This window comes from Sus scrofa, chromosome 7, assembly GCF_000003025.6.
Source record: "Sus scrofa isolate TJ Tabasco breed Duroc chromosome 7, Sscrofa11.1, whole genome shotgun sequence".
Classification (NCBI taxonomy): domain Eukaryota; kingdom Metazoa; phylum Chordata; class Mammalia; order Artiodactyla; family Suidae; genus Sus; species Sus scrofa.
Genome location: NC_010449.5, coordinates 74322204 through 74346583, shown reverse-complemented (window position 1 = coordinate 74346583; position 24380 = coordinate 74322204). Strand labels below are relative to the sequence as shown.

General features: G+C 41.5%; 1 protein-coding gene across 9 annotated transcripts in view; it reads right to left on the bottom strand.

Annotated features, from left to right (window-relative positions):
- Positions 1–24380, bottom strand: part of STXBP6 (syntaxin binding protein 6) — a 256512-nt gene that overhangs the window by 204787 nt on the left and 27345 nt on the right. The window contains exons 1-2 of one of the 9 annotated variants that reach the window (XM_021098206.1): positions 23827–23937; positions 22093–22147 (exon numbers count right to left, since the gene is read on the bottom strand). The exons of 5 other annotated variants lie outside the window; for them this stretch is intronic. Coding sequence is in view for 1 of the 4 variants with exons in the window: in XM_021098205.1 (XP_020953864.1) it covers positions 15883–15895 (13 nt within the window). In the remaining 3 variants the exon portion in view is untranslated. Of the gene's footprint in view, positions 1–15882; positions 18362–22092; positions 22688–23826; positions 23959–24380 lie in introns of those variants that run through there. 3 more of the 9 variants (XM_005666218.3, XM_021098207.1, XM_021098205.1) reach the window with 3 other exon arrangements.

Here is a 24380-nt window from a genome sequence, read left to right as displayed (position 1 = left end):
CACTAGAAGAGGGTATCTTTGGAACTATGTGTAGGAAGAAAGTTATACACCAGGCAGGGAAGGTATGTACTGGACAGGCCATAACTCAGGATACCTTGCTTCTCACTTTATGGTCCTCAGGGGAGCTGCCCAACCACCTGCTTTTATGAACCACGTAGATACACCTTCCCAGTAAAAGCTGGGTGGAACAGAAGAGACCCCTTAACCCAGGAAGAGTCAAACCAGCTACAATACAGCCTTGCTTACAAAGAGAAGCTGAGCCAATCATATTCTGAAAGAAAACAGCTAATGACCCATATAGCAATGGGAGCTGAAGCTTTAAGTGTCATTTATGATGCAGAGAGAGGTTAAGAGAAGACAGATTACATATACAGCAAAGTTACAGAAAAAAAACTGATCTGTAGATTAAGGAAAGGATGGTGCAGATATGGGAAGAGATGGAGAGACAGAGAAAAGGAAAGGAAACACTCAGAGCTTCCTGGGTACACCCAGATTTACAGTTCATAGACAGGGTTATGAAAAACTCCTATTTTCCTGAAGTAATGGGAATGAGTTGCTCTTGCATGCAAACCAAAGAACTTACTGCAAGCAATGATCGTTGGCAAGTAACTTAAAATCTAAGTATGTATCTCACTTTTGTGATTCATATATTAGGCATACCTAACAGCTGCCCAATCAGTTCACACAGGTCACTGGGGGAGTGGGATCAGACTAATATGAATGTGTAATTTGTTGCTACTGAGGGGTGTGGAAAGTCAAAGTGACAGCAAGTTCAGAGTTCTAAATAAACAGAAACCTTTCCTTGCTTATGTTAGATGCTCAGCTCACTGAGCCTTTATTATCCCTAAAGGCAAGATAAATCCAGTCAAAAGACATATTAATGCAAGATGACTTTTGTACTTTATGTAAGGGGAAAAAAAAAAATCACCCAATTCAAGGTTATGGTTCCCACGAATGCAAACCACACTAAACATGTCATCTGAAAAAGAAAAAGAAAAAGAAAAAAAAAAAAAAAAAAAAAAAGAATGCCTGGAAGACAAATGTTGGTGACAGACAAGTAGACCTCTGAGAACTGCCTTTTCTCCATAACTGCGCAGCCTCAAGGGCCCTCCTTCTCACACAGGACTTCTGACTCCAGAGCTGGTAGACCTCCCTGCCCAGCCTCCTCTCCTCCACACCCACTCCCAGCTCCCACCTGGCTGGGACATGGTCATCTCTGAGGACCAGGGAGCCTCCTCCCATGATGGCCATTCTTTCTCCCATTGCTTCTCCCCAGGGCTGGCTGCTCCTCTTTTGTACCATATATGCAGTTTTATCACAGTGCCTGGCATATTATAAGCAACTCTTAAATTTCTGCTTGGGGGTCCTGTGTTCCTATCCCAGTAAGCCTCACCACCTACCCCCTAAGTCAGAAACACAGGCTGTCGCCTTACCTCCCCTTCCCTCTGGTCTGCGCCCTCACGATACATCAGTCATCAACTTCTGTTCACTTCTACATTCTAAATCACTCTGCAGCTACCCATTTCTCTTCCCCTCTCTGCCCTTGCCCTCAACCAGGCTGCCATCATCTCCTGTCTAGACAACAAACTCTGAACGGATCAACCAGTACCCAGGTTTGCCTCGCTCCAATCAATCCACTTCCCACAGCAGAGCTGGAGTTATTTTCTAAAATACCTAGGGCAGATTATTTACCAGCTGTATCTCAGCCCAAGCCCACCCTTTTGTATTCCACTTTACGGTGCTGAAACTGGAAGTCTGCAAATCCTGTTTTCCAGACTCCCTTGCAACTGGTTTCTTATTCAGTTCTGCCAGTGGGACCCACTGTTCCTATTTTCCAGCCCCTGTCAGAATTCACAGTGGCAGCTGCTCCAGTTCCCCATGCTTTTATTTTTTTAATTGTTCTAAATTTTTTTAAACTTATTAAAGCATGGTTGATTTACAATGTTGTGCTAATTTCTGCTGTAGAGAAAAGTGACCAAGCCATACATATATATACTTTCTTTTTCTAATATTACCTTCCATCATGGTCTATCCCAGGAGATTGGATATAGTTCCCTGCACTATACAGTAGGACCTCATTGTTTATCCATTCTAAATGTAATAGTTTGCATCTACCAATTCCAAACTCCCCATCTATCCTACTCCCTTCCCCCCTCCCCTGGCAGCCATAAGTCTGTTCTCCATGTCTGAGTCTGTTTCTGTTCTGTATATAGGTTCACTTGTGCCATATTTTAGATCCCACATATTAGTGATCTCATATGACATGTCTTTCTCTTTCTGACTTACATCACTTAGAACGAGAATCTTTAATTGTATCCATGTTGCTTCAAACGGTATTATTTCATTCTTTGGAGGCACAGATCGGGAAGTTACAAGAAATGTTTAAAAATCAGTTCCCCGTGTTTTTAGCACTCAATATCCACGCCGCCCCCCCCAACCAAAAGGTGGGAGCACCAGTTATAAGGTAATCCCACCCCGTCAGTTCAATGGTGGCCCCTCTCTGAGTTTCTAGGTCTAGTTAACCATGTCACCCCCTTTTGATCTCTCCAGCCCTAGGCATGGCAACTGCTTCCTGAAGTTACTAATCTCCAGCTTACCTCTGTTTCCACTAGTTATTCATTCATCCCTCTGGTACCTTATGTCTCTAATTCCCCATGTGAAATCACCTCTATCTGAAATATTAGTCTGGCATCTATTTTCTGACTGGAACCTGGCTGATGCAGTACTTGGAACTAAAACTGGTTCATAGGAAATAACTACTTCTGGAAGTGAGTTGCCTACCTCTTTGACCCTGAACAGTGCCTCATGCCTCCCCTGATACTTTCCCCACACAGCAGCCAGTATGATTTTCACAGAGCAGCTTCCATCACCTCTGATGTTCTCAGGGTCTAGAGCTATTGTTTTTCCAGCTTCTCTTCTTGCCAGCCCTTCCTCCTCTTGATGCTCCAACCACTCTGACCTTCCCATTTCAGAACCACTCTTCTTCACTCCCTTCTCAAAGCTGTTTCCCCAGTCTCGTATATGGCACCCCTAATCCTCTCCGGTCACCCGGTTAACTCCTACTTAGCTGAGATGACACCTTCTCCAGGAAGTCTTCCCAGATCTGCGTGTAGCCTAACTTCACCTATTACAGCAGTAATGACACAGCCTGTTAACTCCTTAGTTACTCTATATTCCTACAAAACCATCAATTCTGGGAAGACAGGTACTGTATCTTGCTCACAGTTTTAATCCTACACAGTAGGTTTTTCAATAATAGTTTGTTGAATGAATGAAGAAATCTATAAATGAGATGGTGCAGATTAATTCCTACCAGTGAGATTCGGAAATGTTTCTTAAAGAAGGTAGGATTTTGTCCTGGGCTGCTAGACCCAATCTCTAGCGCTCTGGAAAGTTTATAGCAGATATTACCCTTCGCTTCCATGGACTCCCTAATAAAGTAAGTAAAAAGATTTCTTTTTCTTTTAGGGGTATCCAAATTATCAGGGAACTCTTGAAAAAAAGCTTCTTGGGCATAAAACTTATATCTTTGGGATTTATCCACAGGCAACCACCTGGATAAAACTACCTAAGAAATATAGTGACTAAACTCCCACAGATGTTTATTGACCCATACTTTTCCCTTTTAAAAGGTCTGCTTGGTTTCCAGCATCTGTTCTAAAGTAGAATGTGTATGAGATCCCAATAAACTTACTTTATGCTTTCCTTTTCAAAAGCCTCACACACAAGGTTTCCAAAACTGCTTTAAACCAAGTATGTCATAAATCAGAACATTACTTTCAGAACTCAGTAAATGGAAAAAGAATGCTTCACTGAGGTTAAAAAAAAAAAAAAACTCTCTATTGATCTCTCCATATAGCTTTACTATATACATTGGAGATGTGCTTCCATATTTGGAATTCTTTCTTCCCTCCACCCCAAATAGATGAAACAATAAGACAAATGGCTAAGTTTTCCCATAGTTTTGTAATCTTACATGTAAAAGTAACAGATCTATATGAATTTTACTTCTCAAAACTTATCTTTCACACTTTAAATTTACATATGATGAAAGAAGTCAAACGTTGTCCAAAAGCTTCTAGGTTAATTTTTTTAATGCCTCTTAGCCACTTGGTAGGCTTCTTTCTGCTAAGCAAACATCATAATATTTTGCAGTTCAAAGGTTTTCGGCTTTAGGAATTTGGTTAATCATCTACTTTTCCCCTTGATTTCTTGGTAGCAACAGTATCCTTGGCACAGATCAAAGATGGCACACATTCCTCCTTACTTATTTTCAGGTAATAATATACACTAAAACTACTCCTGGCCCAAAGTTAAAATCACACAGCAACACAACAAGAGAAATCATTCCCTAAAAGTTGTTCAGCTCTTCAAAATAGGAAGTTGTCCTTACGTTCCATCCTTACTCCATTCTCTCTTGACTCTGATAAGGACAAGTCCTGGCCCTGCCTTCCTTCCTCACAGCAAATTCCTTGGTCAGCTTGCACCATCAACCAAAATGGTCCTCTACACCTGAATCTCTCAGCCTTATTTCCCTCTGTGCCATGCCAAGACACCCACTCCAAACAGCAATCCCCAAATCACTTCTCTTGTGAGTTTCAGCTAAACCTGAACTGTCTCATTCTTGACATCACATAGGGTTTCTTTACTTCTCTCTTTTCAAAAAAGGGAAGGAAGGGGAAGAGGGAAGGGGAGGAGCATAGACACAGCTCCAGAGCTACAATGACCTGAATGAGTGGGAACACACCCTTCCTGAGAACTGAGAGCTGAAAAAGTGAAAGTAAAATAGTTTGGGCCCCAGTTAAGTAGAAGGACTCTAACGCCTGCCGGCCTATGCTCCTGTCACAATCCAACCCTTTTCTCTCTGATCTTATCACATCATTTGCCTCTTTCTGCCTGCTCAAGTCTCCTTGTCTATAAAATGATGATATTAACACCTGCCTCACGACGTGTCAGGAGGATGAAATGAGATAATTTACACCAGCTGTTTAGAGCAGCATCCACTGTGGTCACTCAATACATGTTACCTCTCATACTTTTCTGGGCATCCTAAAAAGGCCAGTCTACTCACACAAATTAAAGTGGGAAAAATTCATATGAAAGTAGAGAGATGAGAGCAGAAAGATGGCAAGACAAGCATAAAGAAAAGAAGCCCTTAGGTACAATGAGAAATGACACTGAGCATGGATGCACACAGAATGTTAGGTATGGAGGGAATTAGACAAAAGAGAGACAAATCTAAAGGAGAAGAAACACGGTCATCACAACAGCATAGTGGCTCAGATGTAGGCTTCACACCTGAAAGGGCTCTCCTACTAGCCTGGGGTTTTCCACCAGGGCTCCCCTCACACCCTGGGGGTCCTATAGAGTTCCCCTAGGAGACTCCTTGAGGATGGGGAGGGGAAAGCATCAGCATCACCTTCCCCCCATAAAGTATAACAGCTCAGATACAACAGCCCCACTCTTATCTGCTTTATTTGCTTCCAATTTAATGTATACATTGCTTTGACTAAAAGCTCTATTTCTAAAGAAAGAAAGGGAAGGGAGTTCTCTGGTAGCCTAGAGGGTTAAGGCTCTGGCATTGTCACTGCTATGGCTTGGGTTGCTGCTGTGGTGTGGTTTTCATCCCTGACCCAGGAAATTCCACGAGCTGCGGGTGTGACAAAAAGAACCTGAAATAAATGCTGCAAGCATCTATATTTTTTTTTTAAAGAGGAGTACCCGTTGTGGCTCAGCAGGTTAAGGACCCAACCATTGTCTCTGTGAGAATTTGGGTTCAATACCTGGCCTCACTCAATAGGTTAAGGATCTGGCATTGCCACAAGCTGCAGCAGAGGTCATAGATGTGGCTCCGAATGGGTGTGGGTTTGGCTGTGGCATGGGCAGCTCCAATTTGACACCTAGCCCGAGAACTTCATATGCCCCAGATGTGGCTCTAAAAAGAAAAAACAAAAAAAAACCTGAAAACAATTCAATTCAGAAAACTTCCAGGTTGGTGACCATAGAAAGATGCTAGGAGGGTAACATGCCCAGGGAGGGCACAGAAGCTCTGTGCCCCATTGCTGCCCTCCACATCCTCGCCCTGTGCATTTCTTCCATTTGGCTATTCCTGAGCTGTATCCTTTATAATAAACTAGTAAGAGTAAACAAAGCAATTTTCCTAAGTTCTGTGTGCTGTTTTAGTGAATTATCCAACCCCAGGAGGTTGGGGTTGTGGGGACCCAGAACTTGTAGCTGGCTGGGTAGAAATGTGGGTAACCTAAGCACCCTATTTGTGGCTGGCACCTTAAGTGGGTGTGGGCTTGTGGGACTGAGCCCTTAACCTGTAGGGTCTGTGCTAACTCCAAGAACTAGTGTCAGAACAGAACTGAATTGCTGGCCACCCAATTGGTATCAGAGAACTGGAGAATTGGTGTGGGGAAAAAAAGCATATATTTGGCCTGGGGGTGGGGAGAATACCTCAGGTATTTGTCTCAAGCCTCCTGGATGTGTGGTTTGGTGTCTGTCATTAGTTTTGGAAAGTTATTAGCCATGACTTCAAATATTTCTTCCATTCCTTTTGCTTATCCTTCTGACATCTTAATAGCATCTTTTTATATGGTTCCACTGACTTTGTACGTTCTGTTCTTTTTCTTAATTTATTTTTCTTTCTCTTTGCATTACAGTTTGGAAAGTTTCTATTGATCTATCTTCAAGCTCACTGATTCTTTCTTTGTCAGTGTCAAGTCTACTAATGAGTTCGTCCAAGTTACCTTTCATTTCTGTCACTGTTTTTGCTTTCTAGCATTTTCTTTTAATTAGTTCTCTGAGTTTCAATCTTTCTGCTTACATCACTCATCTTTTCTTGCATAGTGTCTGCTTTTTCCATCAGCGCTCTTAATGTTTCATAGTTCATTTAATGTCCTTGTCTGATAGTATTAATGTTTGTGTGCTATCAGAATCTGGTTTTTGCTTGTTACTTTGTCTCTCCAGATTGTGCTTTTACTTAACCTGTTGGCACACCATGTAATTTTTTTGCTGAATGTGGGACAGGGTGCATCCGTTGATAGAAAGTGAGGTAACTATTCACAATAGCCAGGACATGGAAACAACCCAAATGTCCATCGACAGATGATTGGATTCGGAAGGTGTGGTATATATACACAATGGAATACTACTCAGCCATAAAAAAGAATGACATCATGCCATTTGCAGCAACATGGATGGAACTAGAGAATCTCATCCTGAGTGAAATGAGCCAGAAAGACAAAGACAAATACCATATGATATCACTTATAACTGGAATCTAATATCCAGCTCAAATGAACATCTCCTCAGAAAAGAAAATCATGGACTTGGAGAAAAGACTTTTGGCTGCCTGATGGGAGGGAGAGGGAGTGGGAGGGATCGGGAGCTTGGGCTTATCAGACACAACTTAGAATAGATTTACAAGGAGATCCTGCTGAGTAGCATTGAGAACTTTGTCTAGATACTCATGTTGCAACAGAACAAAGGGGTGGGGGAAAAAATGTAATTGTAATGTCTACATGTAAGGATAACTTGATCCCCTTGCTGTACAGTGGGAAAATAAAATAAAAAAATAAATAAAAAATAAAAAAATTTTAAAAATAAAAAAAAAAAAGAAAGTGAGGTAAGCAGGACTTGAGGGTGGTGATTTGTTATTTTTCTATCGTAGTGAGTATAATGAAGGCAGAAGGTAGCATTATCTTCCACAATAAAGCATATTCTTAAACTTATTAATAATTATTTCATGTTCACACATGTACCTTCTGCTAGGTCTCGGGTCTCAAATATACATGTAGACTCACTGAGCCGTTTCTCAAGCTACTACTAAAAACAACACCGTTTAAGCCACCATGAAAGGTAGGGTCACACCACCAGTCAACATTAAAGAAAGCACTAATTTATCCACATCGCAAACTAGCTGCTTTGCTTATAACCCAACACATAGATGCCTGGTGAAAGCATTCTCAAAAATGAATTCCTATGAGTAGATGAGACTGAACCAATATTTTCAGGCCACTGTAATGTCATTTAGGTCAATGAACTGAAATGTAGGAAAAATTTAACCCCTTCACTATTAACATCACAGAATATTTTGAGAGAAGGTAATAAGCTCTATATCTCCAACATAAACATTTACCATGTTTTAAAGTAATTTATGACAGGGAAGCCTATACAATTGACTTCTTATGACTTCCTAAGTCCTGCTATAAGAAACAATGGTTTCTCTGTCTTTGCCAAGCCAGCCGAAGTTAAGCAACAAGTAAGTCGGCACTGAAATGTTCACATCACAGATTCTTGAATGTAAAGGTCAAACAATCAAAGATGTGAAGATGATCTTTTGCTTCACTGACTTTTGGCAAAACGATCACAAACCAACACAAGAAGTGAGAGGGGCAAGATCAGAGCTCTGGCCGGCTTCTTTCAAAGTCACCTCTCAGCTGGAGAGGAAGGAAGAACCAGTGAAGAAAGACACAGAAGGTAATTCTATCATTGCTCAAGGGAAGACATGCTGATGAAACCCCTTACTTCTTGCCTTACCATTAGTGTCCTCAATCCTGTTAAGTCACCTTTCTGTTGTGGTACCACTATTAAAATGTGCTCTTAAGAAGGAACACAAATCCCTGAGGGAAGGATTTTGGTTGTAGTTTTATCTGGGCAAACAAGCCTAAATGCATGTGCATGAATCTCTCTTCAGAGAATTCTCTAGAACCTTTGCTGAAGAAGACCCAAGATACAAAACTAGTTACCGCGCAGATAAAGACTAAGCTGTTGTTCTTTTATTAAGCAGAGTGGTAAAGCCCACATAATGTGAAGAGGACTCTTTTGCCAAGAAAAGCATAGGAATGTGGTTTCATATCATCTGCCAGACATGAGCCCTGCAAGTACGTTTTGAACCAGGTCAAGACCCATCTGACTACACTCACACAGCAACCACTTAGCACAGTGAGTACTTTCCCTTCTAAACCTCGTGCTGGGTGACTCCTGTTATTGGCTAAGGCCAGCATCATGAAGAAACATCACACAAATTCACGCCAACACAATGGCAGTGGGAAGTGATGTTCGCCATGCAAAGAACGATTCAGCAAGCCTGACACTAGCTCGAGAAACTCTTCCAGCATTAGAGATTGAAGTAATCAATTCATCAACTATTTATTTAGCCGTCCCTAATATATAAAGCACCATGCTCTGCTCTGGGGTACAGGACTAGGGAAAAGGACACAAAGATAGCTGAGGTGTGGTGGTTTTAGGATGACGCCCTGACTGGATTAAGCACCTGAAGGCAAACGTGCTGCTCAGCTCTTGATAAAATCACTAATTGTTTAAACACATTTTTTCCCCGCACAAGGCATCCACTTGATTTTTTTTCTTCCAGTTTTGTTGAGATAGAATTGACGTGTAGCACTGTGTAAGTTTAAGGTGTACAGCACAATGATTTGACTTACATTATGAAATGATTTTCACAGTAAGTTTAGAGAACATCCCTTCTCTCATACAGATAGAAAATTAAAGAAGTAGAAAAAAATTTTTCTTGTGATGAGAACTCTTAGGATTTACTCTCTTTAATACACAACAGAGAGTGGTGTTAATGATATTTAGCATGTCTACATTGCATCCCTAGTATTTATCGGTCCTAAACTGCCTTCTTCTTATTCTCCTCCGCCAGTCTCCGCCTCTGGTAACCACAAATCTGATTTCTTTTTCTGTGAGTTTGTTTTTGAAGTGTAATTGACCTAAAATACCATGTCTGTTACACAGCATAGTGATTTGATATTTTTATACATTTCAAAGTGATTACTACAATGTCTAGTTACACGCTATGTCACCATACAAACACATTACATAGTTACTGACTATACTCATATTACTGACTATACTCTCCACGCTGTACGGTTCACACCTGTGACCTACATTTTGCAACTGCAAGTTTGTACCTCAATCTCCCTCACCCATTTCCTCCTTCTTCCCACCCACCCCCTCCTCTCTGGCAACCCTCTGTTCTCTTTGACCTGAGTTTGTTACCTCCAGCTCAGAGTCCTATTTGAGGTGGTCTGGTCAACTAAATTATTTGTGGAGAAGAGGGAAAATTCAGGGTCAGCTAGCACTCCCTGGACTCTACCTTCAGCCACTGGGGGTACAGGAGGAGCACAGATGTCTGCAAGTAAGGAACAGAGGGCACAGTAATAAATGCACAGCCTCAACCTATGAGTACAATAACCACCCCCATTCAGGAGAGCCGATTCTGGTTCAGGTGGGAGCGACTGGGTCCAGTGTCCCAACAAAGACATACTAAGGCCTCTCTCATTTACCACGCAGAGTGTCAATATTAACTAGGGAAGGTTAGTCACTGCTGAAATAGACCCCAACATAAATAATGGCTCAGACATTGCAGAACGTTGTGGCTGGGGAATGGGTGAAGGTGGCCTTCTTCTTCCTCACACTGAAACGGGGATTCAGGCTGCCACGTGCTGCTGTCTTTATCAGGGTCACTCTATTGGCCAGAGCTCGGTCACATGTCACACAGAAGTGCTAGGGAACTTGGAAAGTGCATTCTGGCTGTGGGCTCAGGAAGAAGAAAATGTGGATTCTGGTGAGTAGCAAACAACCTCTGCCACTGTATCTTATGGTTTTTCCTTCCCCTTCTAAGCTTTCCTTGCCCTCTGTGTATATGTATGGATGGACGAATGCCTGTACGTGTGTGTGTGTGCGCGTGTGTATAACTGAGTTTTTATACAGTAAACTTTTGATCCCAGCTGTATAATAAATGCCAGGGATCTTCATACAAAGATGGCTGACCTTTAATTTCTGAAGGAAAAGGAATAATCTTATATTAGGACCAAGATGAAGTAGCACATGAAAAAGCTTTGCTTAGCTTCCTCCAAGAGTCAGCTATAGACAAGTGGGAAAAACCTCCCAGGGCCACACTTTCCTTAGGGACCTTATCAAGATCCATCCCAATAATATACCCACAAGGGACTCATTTCCAAGCTGGCAAAATACTGGTAGAGTATATGATTTCTCCTCAAAAAGGGAGCAAAATGCTAAGTATCCCCTTGAGATGCTCAACGATTACATTTCCTGGCTAAGAACACATTTTAGAACCAGCACTTTCATCACCGGCACTAGAAATTGGCTTTTTTCTTAGTGCAATCTTTCACAAAGAAAGCGTGTTTCACTTCAAAGATATTTTACACGCTAAGCCATGGGTAGAAACAGCACTGCCCTAGAAAACGGACACCAGATAACTGCTAACCCAACTAACCCACCATTCCTAGGTTAGTTACCCCATACCCACCCCCCAAAGCAACTGACAACCGCACCTCAGCAAAAGGACAAGATCAGCATACCTCATGGACTTTTCATAGTCTGTCTTGAATGTTAAATCGCTGACAGGCAAGTTATCTAGTATATACAAATATACCTCTCTATACACTCTTGGCCAGGTAGATACACAATCTATTATTCTCCATAATGCCTCGTATATATGCCATCATTCGGTAAACATTTGCTGAATGAAAGTAGCCATTCTTTGAATTTGTCATCTGCAAGTCCTGTATGTGCGTCCACACAAGGGCTGTCAGTCGTGAGGGCTCATGTGTATGACTCATTCTGTACACAACCTTGCTAATAGGTGTGAGATAATGCTTGCTGACTTGTGTCAGTGACAATGATGGTGGTGATATGACAGCAGAGACAGCCACGACATGTAAAGGGCTGCGCTGCTTCATGCCTGGGGGGTCTAATCAGTCGCTGGAAGTAGTGCAAGACCCCAGGTCTTAAAATGGTTCCCTCAATCCTATTCTTACATTCTATGCCTGTTTCAATTTTTTCCAGAGCTCTGTCACATTCTGACATGTTTATTTGCATGCCTTTCTCCCTACTAGAAGCTCTTAAGGACAAGGCATTATGTCCATGTTGTCCAGCACCTAGAACAGTGCCTGGCACACCAGAAGTACTCAGTAAACATTTGTGGAAGTAATGGATGAAATAAAGAAAACACTTGGATTCTTTCCCCCAAATCTGAAGATTTTAGCCACAAAAAGGATTATCCCTGCAATGCTCCAGCATAGTTAGATTCTTTTCTTTTTTTTTTTTTTTGTCTTTTGTCTTTTTTTTTGTCTTTTGTTGTTGTTGTTGTTGCTATTTCTTGGGCCGCTCCCGCGGCATATGGAGTTTCCCAGGCTAGGGGTCGAATCAGAGCTGTAGCCACCGGCCTACGCCAGAGCCACAGCAACGCAGGATCCGAGCCGCGTCTGCAACCTACACCACAGCTCACGGCAACGCCGGATCGTTAACCCACTGAGCAAGGGCAGGGACCGAACCCGCAACCTCATGGTTCCTAGTCAGATTCGTTAACCACTGCGCCACGACGGGAACTCCAGATTCTTTTCTTGTTGTTGTTGATTGTTTTGTTTTTTGGGGAGGTGCTGCACCTGTGGCATATGGAAGTTCCCAGACTAGGGGTTGAATCTAGGTTTACACCACAGCCACAGCAAGGCCAGGAATCAAACCTGCATCCTCATGGATACTAGTCAGGTTCATAATCCGCTGAGCCACAACGGGGACTCCCTTAGATTCTTTTGACATAGTTATAGAACATCTTAAAAAGAGATCTCAGACAACTCATTTGTTAGGTCTTAAAGCAGGGTTTCTAGAAACCCAAGTTCTTATCATGCCACCCTAAAGTCCCCACATAAACTGAGCATGGACAGAATCTCTAGGATTGGAGACACTTTGGGTAATCTTTTACCAAACATGAACTCCATGTGCAGGCCTTGCCCTGTCTCCACTCCAGAGACCCACCCGTGGAGTCAGCACCAGGACCTGAAGCCTGAAACCAGACAGGAGGACGGGAAATTCCTTCCAAGAGCTTTAGAAACAAATTTTCCTGAGTCTCACATGAGCAAAATGATCAGATCCTAGACCCAGATCCACCCATAAGAAGTAGCCATCATTCATTTAAAGCAAAAAAGTATGATTCAAGTTTCAATTCTCAGGTTTCCAAACAGAGCCATGTGCTTGGTGAGATAAATTCCATTAGGTTGTTAAGCAATCACTGACGGTTATTATTAACTTGCCAAACTGTTGCCTGATGGAACTTTAAAATTCATATTTTATTTAATTTTTAGCTTATGGAGAACAGTATCTTTTAGCAACAATGATCCTTGTTCATTCATTCTTCTGTCCACTCTCAAGGAGTAATAATACAAAGTAACAGTGAAAGAGAGTACCAGCTTGAAAATGTGTAACACAAATGATATTTTACACACCAAAAGTTTTTATACATTTAACACATCCAAAGGTTTTAGAATTTACATTCTAAAGACATTAGGACCTTGGAGTTCCCGTCGTGGCGCAGTGGTTAACGAATCCGACTAGGAACCATGAGGTTGCGGGTTCGGTCCCTGCCCTTGCTCAGTGGGTTAACGATCCGGCGTTGCCGTGAGCTGTAGTGTAGGTTGCAGACGCGGCTCGGATCCCGAGTTGCTGTGGCTCTGGCGTAGGCCGGTGGCTACGACTCCAATTAGACCCCTAGCCTGGGAACCTCCATATGCCGCAGGAGCGGCCCAAGAAATAGCAAAAAGACAAAAAAAAAAAAAAAAAAAAAAAAAAGACATTAGGACCTAGCAATTCATTGAAGAATGGCAATTTTTAAATCCCCGAAAGAGAACTGCTCTTACACCCTCAACTGTACTTTTCAAACTTTGCATCAAGACTCCATTCAAATACACTCTCGCCAAAAGGTTTGTGTCAGGGTTTTGTTTTCTTTCTGTCTTTTTTTGGGGGTGGGGGGAGGGTGCACCCAAGGCATATGGAGGTTCCCAGGTTAGGGGCTGAATCAGAGTTGTGGCTGCTGGGCACAGCCACAGCCATGCCCGATCGAAGCCACATCTGTGAACTATATACCACAGCTCATATCAATGCTGGATCCTTAACCCACCGAGCGAGGACAGGGATCAAACCCGAGTCTTCGTGGATCCTAGTCAGGTTTAACTGCTGAGCCACGACAGGAACTCCTGTTTTTTGTTTTTTAAGTTAAGTACTAAAAAAGTAAAAAGTCAGTCCACAAGCCAGTATGGATTATGTGTTGAACTCAATGCTAGGCACAGAGAATGCTGCTACTCAGATGTGACTTCCATCGTGAGTTACTGATTCATCAGCAAAATACACAGGATAGACTGGATGACAGATCATTAGGTCATTTCTAACTAGTTCTGTTTTGACTTCAGAACAACTTCAGACAATTATAAAACTTTACAAAAACACCAACTTAAGGCAGGCAGCAATAGAAGTGAAATTTCCAAATTAGAAGTTTGGGATTATATATAAAATAGATAAACTATTATATATAAAATAGATAAACAAAGTTCTACTGTATAGCACAGGGAACTATATTCAATACCCTGTAATACACCATAATTGAAAACAATATTAAAAGATAAATATACATATCTATATAAAACAATCACTTTGCCACTAAACCAGAAACTAACATAGCATTGTATATCAACTATATTTCAATTAAAAAAAAATTGTAAGTGAAATTTCAAAATAGTTTGGTAAGTAGAGAATTCCTGATTACTGGGTTTTAATGTTTGATGTTCTAAAACTAAACCATACATCTTCCTATCTTATCTCCTAGAGACTTTTTCCTCTTAATCTCATTTGCAGATCACCTGAGCTCTTTGCTTTTCCATTTCCCTACTTGCTTTTCAAAGCAAAAGAGAGAAAAATCACAGTAATTATACAAAATACGCAGTAAATAATTAAACCGTACTCTCCCCAGACCTAAGCTCCCAGAGGTCATGCTCCACATATCATGTAGTATAACCAAATGCACAGAAAAGCTCCCTTCCCTTACAAGCCCAGTCCCACTCACTAAGGAATGTGGCATGGCTCAATGTCACATATTCTTTGAGAACTCACTCCAACTTGGCACTGACCCTCAACTAAACAGTGCAGCTTTCCGAGTCCCGCCGGCTTCTGTTACTGGGCTCCAAAGCACCCACATGTGGCCTCTTCATGCAAAATGACATCACACACACACACAAATGTGCATTTAGAACCAAACCAAAATACCACACGTTTGTACACAACATGGTTCTAAATTTAAGCAACAGTTTCTGCCACTGTATGAGTTACAAATTGCTCAATGCAATTATTTTATCTTTTCTAGAAAGAGTGGCACTTTCCAGAGAGAAATCCTATTCTAACAGGCTCTCCCCAGTTTCCATGCCGTCTAACTTCAGCTGTTATTTAACTCTAAAACTCCTGAAGGATAGAAAACACAACTGCTCCCAACAGCCGCTCACTGAGCTTCAGGGGAAGAGGGAATAGGTCTTCAGAGTTTCCAAGGCACACTGGGAGATTCTAAAATAGCCTCATTTTCCTCGTGGGAATCATCCATTTAATCAATTCCACCCTCAAATGCACTCCTGGAATTCTGAGTTCTCACCATAGAGATTTTTAGCCACAGCAGTTGCAACCCGGAGTGGGTGCATGATGGCTCACTCCATGATGGATAATCTCCTTTAGGTTTGGAAAGAGTTTTGTGGACCACTCCAGACCTGCCTGGAATTAAACACAGAGCAAGAACAAAAATACTCTGGCCCTTACTTTCACTTTAGTAAAATTATTTTCCAGTAAACTTGTTCAGGCCATTAAAATCAATTTCAATTTTCACTTCCTAAGGCTTTCGATTCTCAGCTCTTAAGAAAAAAGAAGGGCAGTAAGTCAACAAAACATGAATTTTTAAATCTGACTTCAAACTGCCTGGAGCTACTTCGTACTTAAGTAAATAAATAAGTGTGGCATAAACTAATAAATATCTCATATATATGGAAACCTTTTTTTTTTTTTTAGAAAGCATTCACCTACCTTTAACCGGCATTTTAGTTCGGACCACACTTTATGGAAAACTCCACACACACAGCATCTTTCCTCCTAGTACCTCAAGGTCCTTATGAAGGAATGGAACTTTCTAAACAGGAAATCAAACTGCGGTAAGGCGGGGCCATGTTCCTCAGTGACACCAGAACCCCAAATTCCTGACATTCCCCAGCCATAAGTTCAAGGCTTGCTTTGTCATACACCAAATGGTCTCCATATAGAGATGGGTCTGTTCCTGAATTTGACATGAAACTTAAAAAATTTTGGGGGGGGCAATTTGGTCGAAAAGACAAATAAGAAAGAAAATAAAATTTTGATAAGACCCATGGCAGTGCCCATCCCCTCGAAATACTACCTTTCTACTTCACACTCTGACTTGCATGTATTCTAAAACTATCTTCAGTGGTGTCAATGAGATGATTTGCTAGAAAAGCCCAGGCACCTGGCTTTCCAAGTCATGAATCTAAATGCAACATGTCACCTAAAGCAGATATTGAAATCGCTGCACTATGACACATTTAATGCTGAGAAAAATAACAAGGCTCCAAGTGGAAAATGAGTTTGCTCATAAAGACAAAAACTTACTTAGTATCCCAAATCTACTTTCCAACAAAGAAATCTCTAGTTTACCAAGAGCCCTGAAGCTCTGGACAAATGCTTTGCCTCACGCCCCCCTTGAAGCACAAAGTAATCATGAAGCTCCTGAATGGTGATCTGAGTGCTGATCCAAGCTTTCTCTACGATGACATTTTTCCACCTGAGGCTGTCAGGTGCTTCTTACTTTGGTAAATACTCAAGGACATTACGTAAGGCTGCTCCTCTCCTGTACACACACACAACTTCAGAAAGCTGTTTTGAAGGCATACTTCCTTTTCTTATGATGGGAACTCTCCCGTGTGCCTGGGAAATAAGAGTCAACATTATTTATTATCCAGGAGAGGCCGCAGTTACTGGGAATGGTAAACAAAGGACAAGTTACTGAGTTCAGCTCAATAGAATGAGACAAAGTAGATTCCTCCAGGGACCCAGGACTGTAAAATCCAATGTTTTTAAGTAGCCATCTTTTAGAGATCGCACCCTATTCAGCGATGAAAAATTAGAGCCCTAAGCTTAAGGCACCACTGTTCAGCTTTGAAAACTGCAGGATGCTTTCAACTAAATACAAAGTGGAAAAAAAAAAAAAAAAAAAGTATTTCTAAGCTACATGGTCAAGCAATCAATCAGATGCTGGGTTCAGAAATGAGTGGGAAATGATGAGCCATTACTGAAATCCACAGGCCAAGCAGGCTTGTCTCCAGATGACTGAAATCTTCAAGAGTTAATAGGCTAATGAGTTACTACTGCATTATGAATTTCCCTACTGTGACCAGAAAAGCAATATATTCAGTGCACCATTTTTCATCATAGCATGGAGCTATAGCAACCACTCATCCTGCCTTGACATCTGTTTTTCCTTTTTGAGGGCCATTCCACTGGAGAAAAAGAACTGCTAATTTTGCTTGGTGGCCCCTAAAGTATACATGTCTGGCATTTGGGGCAGTGTTTATAGCATTTAAGCTTTAATTAATCATACATTTTGGACAGCAGTGATTGTTTTATGGGGAAAAAAAACTACTGCATAAACATTCAGGCTTAAACTCCGACTGTGTTATTTATTCGCTTTGGAATTGGAGTGGATCACTCACACACAAAGTTGACAAAAAAGGGGAGCTGATTTACAAGGTCATGAGTGTTCCATGTACGTGGCAAGAAATGCTAAAAGAGGAGCCTAGCGCAGAAGTTCAAGTATTTTGGTCTTAGGACCCCTTTACATTTTTAGAGATTACTGAAGACTCCAAAGCGCTTACCTTAGGAAATTTTAGAACACTTCAGAGTATATACACACATTCCAAGAGCCAGTATGTAGCCTCTTGAAAATGCCACTAAACACATAAGAAAGCAAGAGTAAAAGAGGTAAATAACGTCTTAGTACTACAATGAAAATTGTCTTGGCTTCACAGACCCCCTTCACTGGGTCGTGAGAACCCTTAGGCATCCTCAGATCACACTCAGAACCACTGGCCTCGGACATCTTTACACACAGAAAGCAGGGTAGCTGTTGACGACCACTATGACCAAATCGAAAGGATCCAGGAGCCAGCACAAAGGGACTCCCACTAGCCAAAGATGAGACAACTTTAGTGCCAAGAGGAAATGCCATGGATTAAAACACCAATATGCTTTAATGTATGAATTCTTCATTAATCCCATTCTTTTTCTTTGCCTCTCTCAATGGTTAATTTCTGAGGACATTACTCATTAGTTGGCTAATGGAGCCAACCACAGTTGACCCTTGAACAACATGGGTTTGAACTGTGCAGGTCCACTTATGCGGGGATTTCTTTCAATAGTAAATATAACAATACTAAGCAAATGCTGTTGGTTGAATCCACCGATGGGTAGGGCCACACTATAAGTTATACATAAATTTTCAGCTTCATGAAACGTTGGCATCCCTACCCGCCCCCCCCAATGCTGTCAAGGGGCAACTGTAATTCATTTAAAAACTAGTAAATAAAGGGAAAGAATAAGGTGTATTTTCTCCTTTCCCATGTAAACTGTATCTCAGGAGAACCAAGTAGCTGATGAGCAGAAGTTTCTCTTCACCGAAGTTCCCACTGTGGTTCAATGGGTTAAGAACCCAACACTGTCTCTGTGAGGATGCAGATTGGATCCCTGGCCTTGCTCAGTGGGTCAAGGATCTGACATTGAAGCAAACTGAGGCATTGGTCCCAGATAAGGCTTGGATCCAGTGTGGCTGTGGCTGTGGCATAAGCCTACAGCTGTGGCTCTGATTCAAGCCCTGGCCCAGAAACTTCCGTAAGCCACACGTATGGTTATTTAAAATAAAATAATTAAAAATACATGGAGCTCCCGTCGTGGCACAGTGGTTAACGAATCCGACTAGGAACCATGAGGTTGTGGGTTCAATCCCTGGCCTTGCTCAGTGGGTTGGGGACCTGGCATTGCCGTGAGCTGTGGTGTAGGTTGCAGACGCGGCTCGGATCCCGTGTTGCTGTGGCTGTGGCGTAGGCCGGTGGCTACAGCTCCAATTAGACCCTTAGCTTGGGAACCTCCATATGCCGCGGGATCGCCCTAGAAAAGGCAGAAAGACAAAAAAAAAAAAAAAAACCAAAAAACAAAAAAACATAAATGGGAGTTGCTGTCATGGCGCAGTGGCTAAAGAATCCAACTAGGAACCATGAGGTTGCGGGTTCCATCCCTGGCCTCACTCAGTGGGTTAAGGATCCAGCATTACCTTGAGCTGTGGTGTAGGTTGAAGACACGGCTGGATCTGGCGTTGCTGTGGCTGTGGTGTAGGCCGGCAGCTACAGCTCCGATTAGACCCCTAGCTTGGGAAACTCCATATGCCACAGAAGCGGCCCTAGAAAAGGCAAAAAGACAAAAAAATAAATAAATATTGGGGGGGTGGGGGGATGTGCTTGGGTTGTGGGATGGAAATCCTATGAAATTGGATTGTGATGATCATTATACAACTACAGATGTGATAAATTCATTTGAGTAATTAAAAAATTAAAAAATTAAAATAAATAAAATACATAAATGAAGAAATGATGGAAACGAAGATTTTGAAATCCCTAATGACTTGATTAGATAGGAAGGATCATCATTAACTATTCACATTTCTCTCTCACACACACAAGGGACTGATGTTGAGTGCCTCCTGATGAAAGAACACAACACATTCAGAGTATTCTTGACAGAAAATGGAAATAGAATTTGATCCAGTCTGTAGATGTGACTCCCAATTCCCAAGAAATACAGCAGCTAGAGGAATATGTTAAACAGAGAAACATTTAACTCCATGGATGTAACTGGCAAAATCTAGCTGATAGACCAGAATAAATGGTCTTGTTTGGAAAAAAAATAAATTGCAAGGAAAAGATTGTGAAGGGTGGACCTACAGATTCAAAGGGTCTGAAGAGGCATGTCAATCAATTGCAATGTACTGACATTTTTTGGATCCTGATGCAAACAAACTGAAAAGAAAAACAATGAGGAACACAGATAAATCTCAACATTGACTAGATATTCCATATTTGATTATACCACAGAAGCTCTTAAAGTATGATAATGATATTATAGTATTAAAAGGGGAAAAAAAGAGTCCTTGTGTTTCAGAGATGTGTGCAGAAATACTTACTAATGAAATAATAGGATGCCAGGGATCTGCTGCAAAATAGTCCAGGGTGGGGGAAAAGAGATTTGGGTCTAAATGAAGCAAGATGGCTATAAACCGACCATTGTTGGAGCTGGGAGAAAGGCACATAGGGTCCATTGTAATATTCTATTTCTGTATATGTTTGAAATTTTCCACACACACACACACGCACACGCACCAAAAAAAAAAGTGGCCATGAAAAGATCCGCTTGTCTTCTCTAACAACTTTGTGAGCTGGGAAGGCAGGACCACTCTGCCACCCAGCACTCACAAGTGTGAAGCAGAGAGCACATGTTTCAGGGCATCCCATGACCCAGGCTGCCAGCTGACCTGTGACAGGGGAGGTTCAGCAAGGAAGTCCTGTGCTCACTGTATCTGAACTTGAGACATCTCTCCAATAGGGCAGGAAACAACACTGCCTTTACAGTATGATCATAGCCAAGAAATATGAACAAAAACCCAACACAGAAAAAGGTATAAAAACTCTTCACAAGTAAAGAACACAATTGAAAACAGTAAGGTGTTTTGTTTTTTCTCTCAGGTTTAGGGACTATGCGTGTTTGCTTTTTTTTTTTGCTTCTATTTCTCTGAATTTTCTAAATTCTCCACAAATGCCATATTATTTTAAATGTGGGAGGAAATCTAATTAATGATTTTTAAATTATTTATAATATCAAAACTCTACAGATAGCTATTTTAAAGTAGTAGGACTATTTCGTTATAGTTCTGTGAACCTTTCTATGGCTCCAATAAAGGAAGGCTATAAATATAATGAAGAAAATACTAAAAACTACCCTTGAGGGATTTTTAATGAAATTATGAAATCAATAGAAAAACACCCTTTTTAAATTTGAGAAGGGGAAGATACCCCCTTTTCCTCTAAAAAATAGAGATGCAATTTAAAAAAAAAGAAAATCACATCGTGATAACCTAGCTCAAGAAAATTTCTTAAGGTTCTCCTAAAATCTGTTTCAGCATAGGAAGCTGGGAGCAAACAGGGGTGTCTGAGAGCTAATTCAAGGACAGATACTGGACAGATCTGGAGATGTACATCTATATACATTTATGGATCTACATATCTCCAGATACTCTGTCCACCACCACCCCTTCCTCCCCTCCTGCTCCGTTTCATCAGCTCAAGGAAGGGAAAGGGAAATTCAATTTAAAGCCAAGATGCCACACCTGGTAACACCATATTCTCCAAGGGAAGCTGTGTCCCATGAGCAAAAACAGATTTTTTTCTTTTTTAGAGAAAATGTTCCTTTCAGATAAAGATTCTTAAAGAACTAGGCAACAGCTTTGAATCCAGGCTCGCTTCAGTCATTTCACTTAGAAAATAAATGAAAGAATGTGTGCACCAGTATCTATTAATAATTGAACTTGAAAAAAGAAAAATGTTGGAAATTTGGCATAGATAATTGTTATGTTTTCCACACGGGTCTAATTAAACTTGATTTAGACTGCACACTGCCTGTTTTTTAACCCTGTTATTAAATAAACAAACAACAACAAGGAAAAAAAGCTGAAACTGCCACTTCTCTTGTGCTTTATATATACTGTGGGAGGCTGTACTCAAAGTGAGGGGAAAAGTTAAAATGACTCAATACATGGCATGGTAACCTTGGAGTTAAAGAATGTGAACCATCAACCAGATTGCCAAGGTGGAAAGCATCAATCTGCCGTTTATTAGCTGTGTGACTTTGAGCAAGCTGTTGAGCCTCTCTGTGCAGCATGGGTTCCTCCTGGGTAAAATAAAAGAGTGGAGTGTCATAGAGCTGTTGTGATAATTGAGATAAGAAATGGAAAAAGGCTTAGGACAATGCCTAACACATACATGCTCTATAAATGCTATACCTACTATTATTATAATCTATACACCTTTTTTCTACTCTCTCCTCCCCTCTTACCCCTTTTTCATCCAAGAAACAAATATTTCACAAACTTCTAATTCTTTAGCCTCATCAGTGAACACTTACAAGCTATTTTAAACTTGGACTCTTCTATTTCCCGGGAGCAGAAATTAACTTTTACCTAGGGGAAAAAAATAAAAAAAACAAAACAAAGATTTAGATTTCCCTTTACCTGGTACCAGTCGTGAATGGTAGCAGCTTTCAACTCTCTGAACCTAGAATCTCATGATTTCTGGGAGCCTAGGCAATCCTCAGAATTAAAGAGAGTAATTCCCCAACCTCTGACAAACCCTTTGACTTGGAGATCTAGTATCCAATTCCATTAATTCTCTCATGGCTCTCTTGAGAAAAAAAGTCATTCAGGAGTTCCCGTCGTGGCGCAGTGGTTAACGAATCCGACTAGGAACCATGAGGTTGCGGGTTTGGTCCCTGCCCTTGCTCAGTGGGTTAACGATCCGGCGTTGCCGTGAGCTGTGGTGTAGGTTGCAGACGCGGCTCGGATCCCGCATTGCTGTGGCTCTGGCGTAGGCCGGTGGCTACAGCTCCGATTCAACCCCTAGCCTGGGAACCTCCATATGCTGCGGGAGCGGCCCAAGAAATAGCAACAACAACAACAACAACAACAACAAAAGACAAAAGACAAAAAGACAAAAAAAAAAAAAAAAAAAGTCATTCATGCGATCTATGCCAATAAAGATGAGGGGGGGAGAAATTTACATGATTCTAGAGAAAGGAACACAAGTCTTAAGAATATTTTCATGTCATACACAATTTTTGCTCAAAAGAAAATTCTAGGTGTGTTGTATCATCAGGGAGATTCCTGGATTGTGAAATAGGACATCTAAAAAAAACAAAAAACAAAAAACCCAACAACCAAGATCATTATATTCCAGGCTACAAAGAGTGGGGAAAGGGAGATGGAATGAGATACACACATTTCAGGCTCTCAAAATATGGGAACTGGTATGAGAACTAAAGGCAAAATTAATAAGTCTTGCATTGCAGAGAAGTTGGCTGATAAAGGAGATAAAGAAATTTGAGGTGAGTGAGTGCTGTCCAGATGCACAGTGTAGAGCGCTGAGTAAGCAGTAAAATGTTTATTAGCAATTAACATGAAATCGTCCAGTACTGGCACAGACCAATGGTGCTAGCCAACTAGATGTCAGGCATCTCTGATTATATTTGCACCCAAGTTGAAAAGCATGTAATGGGACAAATCTTTTATTCACCAGTATTGTGAGAAAATTGGCAGTATTTATTTGTGCTCGTTGGTAAGGTATAAAGTGAGGATTTCCCCTTGTCCTACAGCTGCCCCAATGTGGGTAGAACTTTGATATTTGAGTGAGAAAGAAAATGACATATGGGTTGAATCAGTAAAACTGGGGAAAGATCACACATGCCAAACTGTGACCCTTCAAGTCTTCACAGAATCCTCTCTGATGGGACACGGTTTCCCATGGAAACTGGTGTGGGAAGAAATGCTGTACTCAGAACTCATGTGAGTGACGTAGAGACGGTGTGTTTGGACACAGAGGTGGCGGGGGTAGTGGGGGTGGGAGACAAGAGCAGAAAGACACAGGAACAGGTGGAATCACGAGAAGGCCCTGGGTTGAGCCAAGTTTAACTAGGAACTTCCAAAGGGCAGAGAAAACGAGCTGATACTCAGTTACCAAGATAAAAGGTTAACGGTGTAAGGAAAGGATGCAAAAGTATAAAAAGATGAAGATTCCATGGGAATCTAAAAATCATGGTCATTTGACTAAGGGTGGCCCTGGGTCACCACGCATCTCAATGACTTACCAGGCTTTAAGGAATCCCCAGGAGATGGCAGGGAGCATGAAGACTTCCTGGACCTGGAGGCTCCTCCCAGGGTTTGGACTACAGGGGGCAGCCGAGCAGACAGACAGACAGCACAGCGGATGAGATGTCCCACTGTGAAACCAAATGGCTGAGTTTGAGCCTCAGCTTGCCATTCACTAGCTCAAACTCAGCCCTCCATCCCTGAGCTTTCCCTGTCTAAACTCTCTTGGTTGTGGGTCACTACCATGTCTTCTTTCAAGGGAAGAAACACAGGAGTTCTCAACAACCTACAATCCAATTATCCTCTGCTCCCGACAGCAGCAGTTTTAGAAAACATTCTTCCTTTGATCTTCGGATGTATTCCTTTCTGTTCTGTCCTCATGGTGCTACATTACTTCTTTTTCTTTCTTTTTTTTTTTTTTTAATCACTTCTTTATTCTCTCATCCTTCCTGCAGTGCACACAAGCAGGACTGCCAGAAACTCTCCATACATCTCAGACCTCAGCCACTGCCAGGGGCTTCTCACTTGCCTGCAACTCAGTCCTCACACAGCT